Source organism: Lingula anatina, chromosome 10 (genome assembly GCF_051362555.1).
Source record: "Lingula anatina isolate TDL-2025a chromosome 10, LinAna3.0, whole genome shotgun sequence".
Classification (NCBI taxonomy): Eukaryota; Metazoa; Brachiopoda; class Lingulata; order Lingulida; family Lingulidae; genus Lingula; species Lingula anatina.
This window is the reverse complement of record NC_141776.1, coordinates 8350802-8362993: the sequence shown is the minus strand read 5'-3', so window position 1 is coordinate 8362993 and position 12192 is coordinate 8350802. Positions and strand designations below refer to the sequence as shown.

Sequence of the window (12192 nt, the reverse complement as noted above, 5' to 3'; positions counted from 1 at the left end):
AAATATATCTCAATGCAATTTTTTGTTATATACCATCTCTATTGGACTATATTATGAGAAAAAAAAACACATTTTTACCATTATGGAGGCCATTGGTGGCCGTTTTATCCCTCAAATCCAAGATGGCCTCCAAAAACCATTTTGAAATTGGGCATAATTCGCTATTTTGAAACTATATGTATTACATCTTTGTAAATGAGTAATACGTCGTTTTATATTATTTTCTGTTGCAGAATACATTATCTGTTTCATGAAATGTGAGTACAAACTATTTTAGCCTCCAAAATCAATATGCATGTAGGCTTAAGTTGTCAAATAGACTTACATGTGCCATGTAGTCTAATTAGTACAAAATGTTTTATTAAATCCCAAAGAGCTTGAAACAAGCATCAAAGACCAAAATGGCAAAAAAGGTAAAGAACACATACTTGGTGCTTTGGAGACAATTGGTAGTCATTTTGATCCTCAAATCCAAGATGGCCGCCAGTCACAATTTTGAAATACGGGTAAGGCATAACTCATCAATTTGAAGCTATTGCTCTTACACTAGCATGTTATACATCGTTTCTTATCATTTGTGTTGTAGAAGTCGTGTCTTATCTCTTCTGAGATATAATACAAAAAGAAAATATTACAAGGCTCCAACACCAATACAGGCTTACGTCTGCACCTTCGCTTGTATACGTCTTGAAGTCAAATTTGTGCAAAAATATGTTATATAACAATTATAAAATGGTTTTGCCAGACATAGATTAAGTGCAAGAGACCAGCATGGCTGATTCGACTTTATGGTGACTACTGTTAGCTATTCTGTTGTTCATATCCAAGAGCCTGTCACTATTTTAAAATGATGGCATAATTTACCTTTTTGAGCTGTTGGACTTTCATATATGATCGTAATACATCAATTGATACTATTTTGGAAGTACGTAATTAATTTCCGGTGTTATTCTGGTGACAGAGGATAATAACAAAGGCATAAGGTATTTTAAGATGATTCCAAGATGAATTTTCCTGTAGTTGTCATATACTGTAGATGTTTTGTGCTTGTTCGTCCATTGGAAACAATGAGAACTATGTAGTTGCCTTATGGGTTTCTATTGGTAGTGAGATGACTTGTCTGGCCAAATCATGCTAGGAATGATCACTGGCACTGTCAACTACGAAAAGAGGTTGTTTCCTCGACTTTTTTGCTTTATCCCTCTTGCCTACCTGCGCAGCTGCTGCTTTCTAGTTGGTTTTGCAGATTCCTTCTTTTGTGTAAAGATACCAACTTTCCTCTGATGCGACATGTTCTCATGCATTGATTTGTTTCTCTGGAAACTGGATTTTAATATATTGTTTGGCTGTTTCTCATAGGACACTGACAAAACCTCAATTCTTACTGGCTGTTGTCTTATTGGCCTACCAGAGCTGATCATGCATGTTTTTTTTTTTTGTGCTGCTGGATGATTTTGCAGACAAGATCTGGAGCTATTTCAAAGCAAAGTCCATTTGCTTGTCTTTCACGGGCATTTTCGCATCAATACAACTAACCAAGTTCCATAGTATTATAAGACGACACATATTTCACCCTTCCAATTTTCTGGACTATATTTAACATGCAAATGCAAGCCCCAGTGACTGGGACATAAATGTACATGTGGCTTTTTGGTTCACATTGACCAGTAAAAGATTAATAATATAATACCACTATGTATATATATTTATTGCTTACCTTTAAATTATTCAGTATCTTTTAGTGGATGGTCACTTAAGATAAATCTAGATGATATATTGGAGCATGTGGTTCGGGTTCCACATTTTTGTTACAGACTCAACGAAACTCATCTTGGAATTCATTTTACAACCTTATATTACGGTACCTTTTTATTATCTTCTGTCACCAAATTAGCACTGGAAAATTACTTATGAGCCCCCAGAATAGTACCATTTTACCTAATACAAGCGCACAGTTCAAAGGTTATAAATTACACCAAATTATTAAAATAGCGGCATGCAACCAACACTTGGTTTTGATCAAAATTATGGCTAACAATTATCCTCATGCGGTCAAAGATGTATTATTTTGCTTTAATGCAGCCATTTTGTTTGCTGACACTTGTTTTATAGATCGGGCAAAAGCAGTTTTGCACTAATTGGATTACTAATTGTACATATAAACTGCAGGCCCATGTGGCGACTGAATCCTATATTTATTTGGAGGCTTATAAAAGTTTCTATTTACATTTTATGAAACCGAAAATGCATTCTGCACCAGGAAATAATCAAAAATGACGTATGGCACGCTTATGAAGGTGTGATAGTTTCAAAACGGTGAATAATGCTCAATTTGAAAATGGCGTATGAGGGTCATCTTGGATTTGAGGCACAAACTTAATGAAACAAATAATGTATTCTGCACTAGAAAATAATATAAAACGACGTATTACTCATTTACAAAGATGTAATACATATAGTTTCAAAATAGCGAATTATGCCCAATTTCAAAATGGTTTTTGGCGGCCATTTTGGATTTGAGGGACAAAATGGCCACAATGGCCTCCATAATGGTAAAAATGAGTTTTTTTTTCTCATAATTTAGTCCATTATGGATAGCATATAACAAAAAATTGCATTGAGATATATTTGAATACGGGTTATCAATATCCATGGTTTTGCAGTCTTCACACATATCTTGGTAGGCACTTAAATCACCCTCTTTGTTTCTTCAAATCACCTACTATCACCATAACAATATCAAAAATGACTTTTGCACCCCCAAAATAGTAGGAATTGATATATATATCAAGTATAGTTAGACCAAACACTTCAAAATTCAACATAAAATAGCAAAATTATGTCCATTTTCAAAATGGTGGGTGGCGGCCATCTTGGATTTGAGGCACAAAATGGCCACCAATTGCTTCCAAATGATCAAAAATGGGTTCCTTGTCCCTTCTTTAGTCAGGTTTGATAATCTACACATGTTTCTAGGCCAAAAATTAATGGAAATATGAAATATTATATATTTTGGCACATAATTTGCATAATTTATGCTAATTAATGTATCGATAGGGCGTCTCTTTGGATAAAAAATTTTCTTTTGGCCCAATGTACATTTATGCCAAGTTAGACATTTGTACTATAAAATGCAGCGTTTGACCTCTTAACAAGCCTACTATCATAAAACAACGCCACTTACTCTTTCTAATAGATGCAAACAACAGGCCCACTTACAAGTAGGCATTTATTTAGACTCTCGTGACCCTGTTTTGAAGTGCTATATATTACAACAACATTTTTATACTGTTTTGTGATCGAGAATTAAACTTAAGTAAAAATTTTTATAACTTGACACACGTCAATCACACACAAACGCACATATTCTCTCTCTCTCTCTCTCTCTCTCTCACACACACACACACACACACACACATATTCACAAATGAAGAAATATAAAAAAAGTATCTTGTGGGCTTCTTTTGTTTTTATCCTTAATCACAGTTTTGCAATCTAGCTGTTATCGACCGCTTATTTTTATTTAGCCACAGAAGCATAAAGCTATCTCAGCTTACAAACAGAACAAACGTCAGCATACACGCGTTTAAACAGAAAAACAGTACATGTGCAAACATACGAGTTTTTATTACTATTTGCATTGAAAGGGATTACCTTCAATTTCACACGGCACACTTTGAAACAAAGGCGTGATATTTATTTCATTTACACGTTCCACTCAGTCCGTGCTTTTGTTTTTATTTATCAGTTTCGCTTCAGGAGTCCGATGTTGTAGGGTATTTTAAAGGCAATTCTCTAAGTATGATGTCGCCAAGACTTCTGATCGTTACCATGACAGTTCTCGGTAAGTCTGACATTGGGTAGTCGCACAAGATATAAAAGCTATCTAATTTTTCTTATTGCCACAGTTAGAAACGTTTACTTTGAAGCTCTAAATTGAATATCAAACAAGGCAAAATTTAAGTGCAAACACGATTCAAAGTTAAAAAAATTAATTGGTGAAACCATAGAAAAGTCGGTCACTTTTTTGATACTTGAAATCAAGCACTGACGGGTCAAGTTGAAGCTATCAACTAAGAGATCATCATTTAAAGCTTCACTGTACGTGTACACGGCCCCAAAGCTAAAACTAGTCAATCTTTTAATGTCTACTAAATATTTTCCCCGGCAGGTGTGCCACTGTGCACAGGTTGCGGGCAGAGTTTGGCCCAGGGTAAACCCGCATACCAAAGTTCCACCTACCTGACATACAGTGCCAATCTCACTGTGGACGGTAACTATGACGACGACTGGTCACGAGGCAGCTGTTCCCATACCAACTGGGCTCAGGCGAATTGGTGGCTGGTGGATTTAAAAACCACGGAAAAACTGGCAGGTGTTATCATAACAAACCGAGCCGAGTGCTGTTGTAAGTGTTGTTCTTCTTAGGTGTTTTGTATTCACTTTATTACTGCTGATGTATTACTTGGAATGTTTCATAAATAACCCGAATGACTTAAAAAGCAATCACTTTCATTCTAATTTTGTGCTTTTAATTTTTGGTATTCACGCTTCGCACTTGCATGTTTCAATGCTGCAACGGAGTAACACATGTAGAACCGAAACAAGTACGTTTAAACTGAACATTGAAACTGAAACAAAGTTGCCGGTTTGGAAAAGTACTAATATATTAGCTGATTAACATGTGACAACGTTTTCAAATATTGAGGTATCTTCATTCATCCTTGTATTTATCTACCAAATGTAGTCGAGTTATTTTCATAACTCATGGCACCCAAGTATTATCAAAGCTTTTGTCAGGTTGAACATTGCGCTAATTTCAGCTGAGCGTCTGGTTAATTTTGAAGTGAGAGTTGGCTTCATTTACGAGGATAGTTCATCATTCACCCAGTACAAGCTCTGCGCCAGTTACCCGGGGACGGCACCTGTCGGGAACACGTCTCTGTCCTGTGGGTCACCACTGAGAGGACGATATGTGTTGATCATTAAAGTTGGCAACGACGCCATGCCCTTGCAGCTTTGTGAAGTAGAGGTTCATGGTAAGTTTATGTAGGGATTGGGATAGGTGTTTTAGGTCAGGGAAACGGAGGTCAAAGTGACAACCGATGTCCTTTTGGTTATTATACAGGCCTACCCAACTACCAGACTCGGCACATAAGGATCCTGAATTAACCGGTATATCGGACCACACTAGGCCTACCCGTTTTCAAGGTGTGTGTCAGATCGCATTTCGGAGTATCATACCCCAGAGCAAATTTTGTAGGACGACCGCGGGCTCATCCTGTCGGTGTTCTGACTGATACTCCGAAATGCAATCTGACACACACCTTGAAAACGGGTAGTGTGGTCCGATATACCGGTTAATTCAGGATCCTTATGTGCCGAGTCTGGTAGTTGGGTAGGCCTGTTATAGGGGGGTTGGTGGCTCACTTCCCTGGTGTCAAGGGTAGCCAAAGTCCCTTGGTGAACGAAAGTAACATCTAACTGTTTAGCGCAATTCCTCTTGTTTGAAGCCACGCCGCTCACCTCACTTTAAAGCGCAGATCATTTGAAGTGCGACGCTTAACCTAGACGAACGTGTTTTTCGTCGGAGAAACCTGTAAAAGGTATAAAATAACAACATCAGTAATGATAATAATAGTAATAATAATAATAATATTTGTTTGTAGGTATTAAAAGTACAGCCAGGTTACAGCGGGTAGCAGAAGGTGCTCGCGCAACCGTCGTGCCCCTTGCCACGCTTAATGTCCGCAGCCTGATCAAATGCAGTATCTCCTGTATGCAGCACTGGGAGTGTGCGGCCGTAAACGTTCTCTGTACCGGAAATGATCAATGTACCTGTGAACTACTGTCCAGCACTGCCCAATCCGGCGACTTGCAGGCAGAACCTGGTTATGACTATTATGAAGCCAACTGCTTGGGATAGGCGTAAGGCGAGACAGTATTGTCAAGAGGGCGAAATCAATTCATGGGTTTGGTCAAAATTCTTCATTAAATGTTCGTGTATTATAAAGTGTGTTATTAAGTGAGTCATAATATTGTACATGATACCCGAGTCTATTCATAATAATTTTCTGAAACCGTTTATTGACCCATAATACGCGTATTTTTGTTATTTAATAATAAGTGAATGTTTTTACATTTAGTAGAATTAAATATGGAATTGTGTATATCTTGACATCCGATCGACGTTGCAGTCTCAACCTGAGACTTTTCACTAGGTAATGACCTGGATGAAACGGTCACTTCCCAACCGATGACAATATGTGGTGACCAGTCCATCCAGGTCATTTACCTAGTGGAAGATCTCAGTCTGAGACCGCAACGTCGGTCAGATGCCAATTAAATGTGACTTCCAATATCAGAGTTGTACTTTTTTCATTGATTTTTAAATTTAAATTAAAATCTCTTAATTCTTGCTATTATGGGAAATACTTTCTAAACTTAACTATCAGCTGTTTAATACCCTTTATGCTGGTTTAGCTGTAAATTTACTTCTACTCGTATTTGCATTGTTTTAATAGATAAATAAAGATCAGAAATTACATGTGTAATAGAATGTGACTACTACATATGTAAATAGTGGGCATATTTTGAATATAATGAATACTATTAAAAGAAAAGCATAAACAAAAATGAATAGTGTAGTTCTAACTCAAGTGTTTTCCCGCAAAATCATAACATGCGTTAGTTCAGATAAAAAGCAACATAATTGTGGAACACCCATTGATTTTGACCGTTACCTGGCAAAAATCAACACTTTTCCCTTGCGCTTTACAAAACAGTTCACACAATTAAAATCCATTTCCCCGATTGAAGATCAAGTATCTCATTTTGAGTGGCTCTTTTGTCGTAGATCGATAGAGAAAGCTTCTTGACAAAGAAAATTTAAGCAAACACTCAGCGTGAATAATGTGCTATATAAAGGTTTAGCACACACCGTGTGTCTTTAACCGTCAACTCGGCGTCTAGGGCATCAACTCGCACGTAACACCAATGAAGCCATTCGCCACTGATCTACATCTTGTTATTATTATGATATTAACCATAATAAATAAGAACATAAATAAAACAAGAACATAAAAAAACATAGAAAATAGTTTTTGATATGGGGTTTAAGAAGTGACAAGAGCACCTTGACTTTATTAAAATGTAAAATTAAAAGTTTAAAATTAATACGGGTCTCAGGCATTCATCTATGAGAAAACTTAGCTAGGTAAACAAACTGAAATGCGTTCACGTGCTAAATCTATTTTCTAAAAATCTAAAAATCTACATGCGGTATCTTGTGATCACGGTCTGTGCCCTGAATACCCCACGGCGTAATTGCGGGCAGCGCGAGTCAGTTACTTCCAAAGCTGTAATTAATTCTCGGCGCTGCCAGTTATTACACCGAGGGGTATTCAAGACACAGACCGTAATCACAAGATACCGCAAATAAATTTTTAGATTTTTAGAAAATAGATTTTTCATGTGAACGCAGCCTAAGTGGGCACAGCAATAGCATTTATGTTAAAAACTGAATAAGTACGCATTTTTAAGATGCACCCTTTATAAAGATCATCCGGTGATTTAAGTGCACGGGGAGTGCACCAACAACGCATCGATTAGCAAGGAAACATCACGCAGAGTGTACGGCTTAATTGCGCACCTTAAAGTCATGCTATTATTTTATGTATTTTAAACTGAAAATTATTTTTTGTAGTCATCGTTGTACATGTACAACTCGTGCATGCAATGAAAAGAAGGACACTAAGAGCAGTGCAATATATGTGTCAAATCCTTATACCTGTGAATTACTGCACCTACAAAATTTAAGAAGTTGGACATTCGCGGGAAAGTTTAGAGAGAGAGGAATTAAAACATGTATTATGTGCACTTACTGGATATAGTAGATGTGTTTGTGTAGTATTCATTATAACAACCAATTTAATATCTGTAAATGAAGCGATTTAGGGTTTTATTTCCGACTAACTAACATGATACAGGATGTATAACGTAAATAAGTAAATGTTAGAATTGCACACTATTGAAATGACTTAACAATTCGTGTAGTTTTTATTTATTTATTTTTAAATAAATTGATATATTTCCGTAAGAAGCATATACCAGTGAATCTTAAATGGTGTGTGCCCTACAAGAATAATAATTAGTGTCAAGGTCATGTTCAAAATTCATAATGCACGCCTGGAAAAACCGGAAAAAGAAAAAAAAAGAAAAAAAAAAAAAAATATATATATATATATATATATATATATATATATATATATATATATATATTCTACACACGCAGATATTATATATAGTTAAAGGAGACTTAAGCTGTGTGATATAGGCCTACTGTAAGCCCACTTCATAGTTGATTCAGGGACTACTGGTACCTCATGCATGTAGTTGTATACATTTCGTCTTGACCGGTCAATAAGGTCGACTTCGACTTGGTGTTTACACAAATTGGATATACTTTTTTTTTGGTAATTTGTTTTAAGAGGAAAGGTGAAAAAAAGAAACCGAAGAGGGAGGATTAGTAAAGGAGGGTACACAAATACAATCGAAATCTACCTTGTTGCAGTTCAGTGGAAATTCAATACACATATACTCGTATTCCAGGCAGAATTGCCCCCGTACAATTCTGCAGCTAGTTTGTTCCACAATATCCGTGATGACATCCTCCCAATGGTGGGAGATAGTACACGAAATATGTGCCACAGTTCTTTACTCTGACCGTCTGTGTTGAGAAACAGCATTGACCAATCAACGATCCGCATACATCCAGCGTGACCTGACTTCCGGTCACGTTTGGGTGAGTCCCCAGCAGCCAGTGGGAGACGTGACTTCCGCATGACCCGCTGTCAGGGCACTGGAGAGAGATACAGACATTGTATTTTATATCAATTAAACGTACAGCGGTAAGATTAGGTTTGGGACAAAAGGTATTGTAGTACCAATGAAAACTTTATCTAAATAATAAAAAAGCAAAAATGGAGAAGGAATAAGAAGAAAAATAAATTTTAGAATAATTTTATAAAATAGTTGAATAACATTTCATATAAATAATTGAAAATATTATAAAATAAAGAATAAAAGGAAAATAAACGAATAAAAAAGTGGACAAAAACCCAAACAAACACTGAATCAAATAAAAATAGATAAATGAAATTGCTCGATACAGCAAGAACTTGCTAAATATAGTACAACAAGAATGCATCATTGCTACAAGTTACAGTATAAAAGATAGACCTGGGTACCTTAGCCCTATGGGCAATTGAAAGTTGATTGCTGCTACTTAATATAAGAACTGTAATCCAGCACATACATTTCGTTCTTTACGGCTTTTTACATATTTATTGATTTGGAGGAAATGTCTAAGTAATGATTAACATTAATTTTAATTAATATATTTCACAGATTATGCCAACAGTAAAAATGAAAAAGGATGCCTTCCATGGTGCACATTTGGTTACAATAAATTATCTTTTTATTTGTGTATCTATCTCTCTGTTTCCTCCTGCTATCAATGTACATGTATGATGTACTGGTACTCCCATAGGGGGTTAACCATCATGCATTAATTCCCTATCCATAGCCTGGGCATTAAAATGAGATTATATTAAAAATAAGAAATACAGAACTCGATACCATTCAAAACAATACTAGTAGATCTTACATTACAAATATGTACGGCTATTCTTAAATCAATCTGCCTTGTTTAACAGGCATGCCTAGAAATGGGCATTGTTCAAAACAGTATGATGTCAGGTTAGCAATGTTTTGACACACTGTAAACAGTCATTCATTGTCTTAAAGTCAATAGATCTAGGGGTTTAATGATAAAAATGGCAAATGCCACATGTTATACTCTGTAAACCAAATGACAAGTGGTAATTAATCTCGAGCAGCCAGGGTATACTGTATACCTGTATGGCGTACCTGTTTCAAAGAGGCATAGCCTCCCTAAATTACCTATCCCTAGTCCCCCCATTAAATATTCTAAAATATTGCCGATCATAATCTGATCCTTTTGAAACCCATTCAGTCCATCTATTACCAATCAACATAAAAAAATGAAACAAAAATCTCTAAAATTGTGGCCTCTATATTCGGACAAAAAAAATACCACAGACAAATTTAAAGAGCAGAGTGATAGACTAACGATTTTTTTTCAAGTAATAAAAGTGCATCCAAATCCCTTTAGCCTTCCAAAATGTCATCCATGCAAGCCTCAAGAAATGGTTTATGTACCTGTTGAGTCATCATCGTTCCGGCAGGGGGCAGAAAGCGATACCAGGCTGCCACCCAGCCACGAGAAGAGCTGTCACAATTAGCGCGGCCGAAAGCGTTCTCAAGTTCTTGGACATTGCTGCCCTGTTCCACGTTCCGCCATGGCTCGGTTAAGGCGCTGTACATATTACATGGGTCGTTTTCTGGAACGCAATGAAAAAATAACCATATACATGTAGTTTTATCACACCAATAACAATCTCAACAACAGCAGCAACAGTTAGCTGGAAATTAACCAGGGCTCCGTATCTCGAAAGGTTCGCTATGTTGCGCACGTGTGTTAGTGTCTCGATTCCATAACCGATTCTATTTCAAGATACGGGGCCATGAAATCGAGACTCACTTGCACGTACGCAAGTGTCTCGATTTCATGGCCCCGTATCTCGAAATAGAATCGGTTATGGAATCGAAACGCTTGCGCACGTGCGCAACACAGCGAACCTTTCGAGATACGGAGCCCAGAGACCTGTCAGCACGCCCGGTCTAGTCAAGAGTCTCCCGATTTGGGGACATATCTTCCGATCTCCCAATTCACACAAAATATCCCGATCTATCAGACTTTTCTCTCTTTCCTTTGGTTAGAACGTGTAGTGACTTAATTTGCCGTCATATTATTGCTTCTTACGGTCATTGATGGAGGGCACTGATGCTGTAAACAATAAGGAAGAGATGCCAAATACAAAACCACGTCCGTCTTTGTGTGAGTATAATGTTGTCATGGGACTAGGCTTGTCCTGAAGGGAACCGATAATACCGATTATTTTAACAGCGGGCATTGTTTGTAAAAATTGCTTTTTCAAGTAAACTTCCTCATTTGACGCTTATATAGACAAAACCTGATCCAGCTGAGAAACCGGATTTTCTCTCGAACCTCTCCCAGAGTGTATTTGCAAGTTTCAAAAAGAGTCTGAGGTGTGACTTGAGTACTAGGCCTATAGTAGCAGTATTTAAAAGAATAAAGGTGTAATTTGTATCATTACTCGTGAAGAAAAGCGCACATTACGAAAATCGCAGCTCTGGAAAATTAACGCTACGAATGAGCTCCAATTAAAATTTGTTACAAATGGAGCATAAAATCTACATGTCGTCAAAGTATGCTATTTTTGATCTACCGATATATAGTGTCTGCGATGGATTTTCATATCAAGTATGGCTGTCGAGGCGCATGAAATATTGTGCCCCTTTTCTTCGTTTTCGTTTATGCACAAGGGCCATTTGTGCGACAACTAAGAATATATATATATGGAGTGGTGATGAATGAGATTTAGTGCTTAAAATGACCTCCATAGGCAATGGATTAATAAAGAGTAGTTCAGTTTTGAAGGATATTACGAATATTTTATAATCCCCCCAAAAACTGAATTTTTATGAAGTGAGACGATTGGGATTTTACAAAGAAATCTCCAGAATTTTTTCAAATATAGCCCAGTAACATAGAAAGTTTAAAAAACTTACGACTCGTTGTCCCTGCATGAGGTGTGAAATAAGCTGAATCTCTTATACTATATGAAAGCAACACGACAAACACTGAAATATCGGAGTGCAAAAACCTTTAATTATTGGTTAAAACTGGCTGTTACTATGAATAAGTTGTAAAACAGTTGATGGTATTCTTGAAACATTGTAAGACTAAAACTGAAATTTAATAAATAACTTACCTGCCGATTTGATTTTTCTTTTCATTTTGTGTTGTCAATGTATTTCATTATAGCAAACTGCTAACATACATGTATTTCTAAGGAAAAAACCGAAACGTTTCTTTCAGAAGCATTAGAAAACATTAAAATTTTAAAAGACGATGCTCCTTTTTAAGATTAAAAGATGAAAATATTTTAATCTTAAAAAGGAACACCGTTTTTGTGTGGGCGTGTTGTTTTTTCCTGTGTGTTTTTTCCTCTTTCTGTGTGTGTG

The 12192-nt window shown here is 36.6% G+C and overlaps 2 protein-coding genes across 2 annotated transcripts; one reads left to right on the top strand and one right to left on the bottom strand.

Moving 5' to 3' along the window:
• The first annotated feature begins 3804 nt into the window (after positions 1 to 3804).
• Positions 3805 to 6528, top strand: LOC147759510 (pentraxin fusion protein-like). The gene is made up of 4 exons (XM_086997478.1): positions 3805 to 3844; positions 4172 to 4408; positions 4824 to 5039; positions 5670 to 6528. The coding sequence occupies exons 1-4, from the start codon at positions 3805 to 3807 to the stop codon at positions 5924 to 5926; spliced, it is 750 nt and encodes a 249-aa protein (XP_086853604.1). The 3' UTR covers positions 5927 to 6528.
• Positions 6529 to 8322: 1794 nt separating this feature from the next.
• LOC147759509 (von Willebrand factor D and EGF domain-containing protein-like) lies at positions 8323 to 10523 on the bottom strand. The gene is made up of 2 exons (XM_086996455.1): positions 10243 to 10523; positions 8323 to 8860 (listed from the first exon to the last, which is right to left on the bottom strand). The coding sequence occupies exons 1-2, from the start codon at positions 10405 to 10407 to the stop codon at positions 8639 to 8641; spliced, it is 387 nt and encodes a 128-aa protein (XP_086852581.1). The 5' UTR covers positions 10408 to 10523; the 3' UTR covers positions 8323 to 8638.
• Positions 10524 to 12192: the final 1669 nt, after the last annotated feature.

Excerpts from the sequence above, each read along its gene's own strand:
- LOC147759510 (XM_086997478.1), top strand. The coding sequence starts at position 3,805 with ATGTCGCCAAGACTTCTGATCGTTACCATGACAGTTCTCG. Across the intron at positions 3,845-4,171 it reads CGTTACCATGACAGTTCTCG|GTGTGCCACTGTGCACAGGT; the intron begins GTAAGTCTGACA and ends TTTCCCCGGCAG. Across the intron at positions 5,040-5,669 it reads TTGTGAAGTAGAGGTTCATG|GTATTAAAAGTACAGCCAGG; the intron begins GTAAGTTTATGT and ends ATTTGTTTGTAG.
- LOC147759509 (XM_086996455.1), bottom strand. The coding sequence starts at position 10,407 with ATGTACAGCGCCTTAACCGAGCCATGGCGGAACGTGGAACAGGGCAGC. Across the intron at positions 8,861-10,242 it reads GAACGATGATGACTCAACAG|TGCCCTGACAGCGGGTCATG; the intron begins GTACATAAACCA and ends ATCTCTCTCCAG.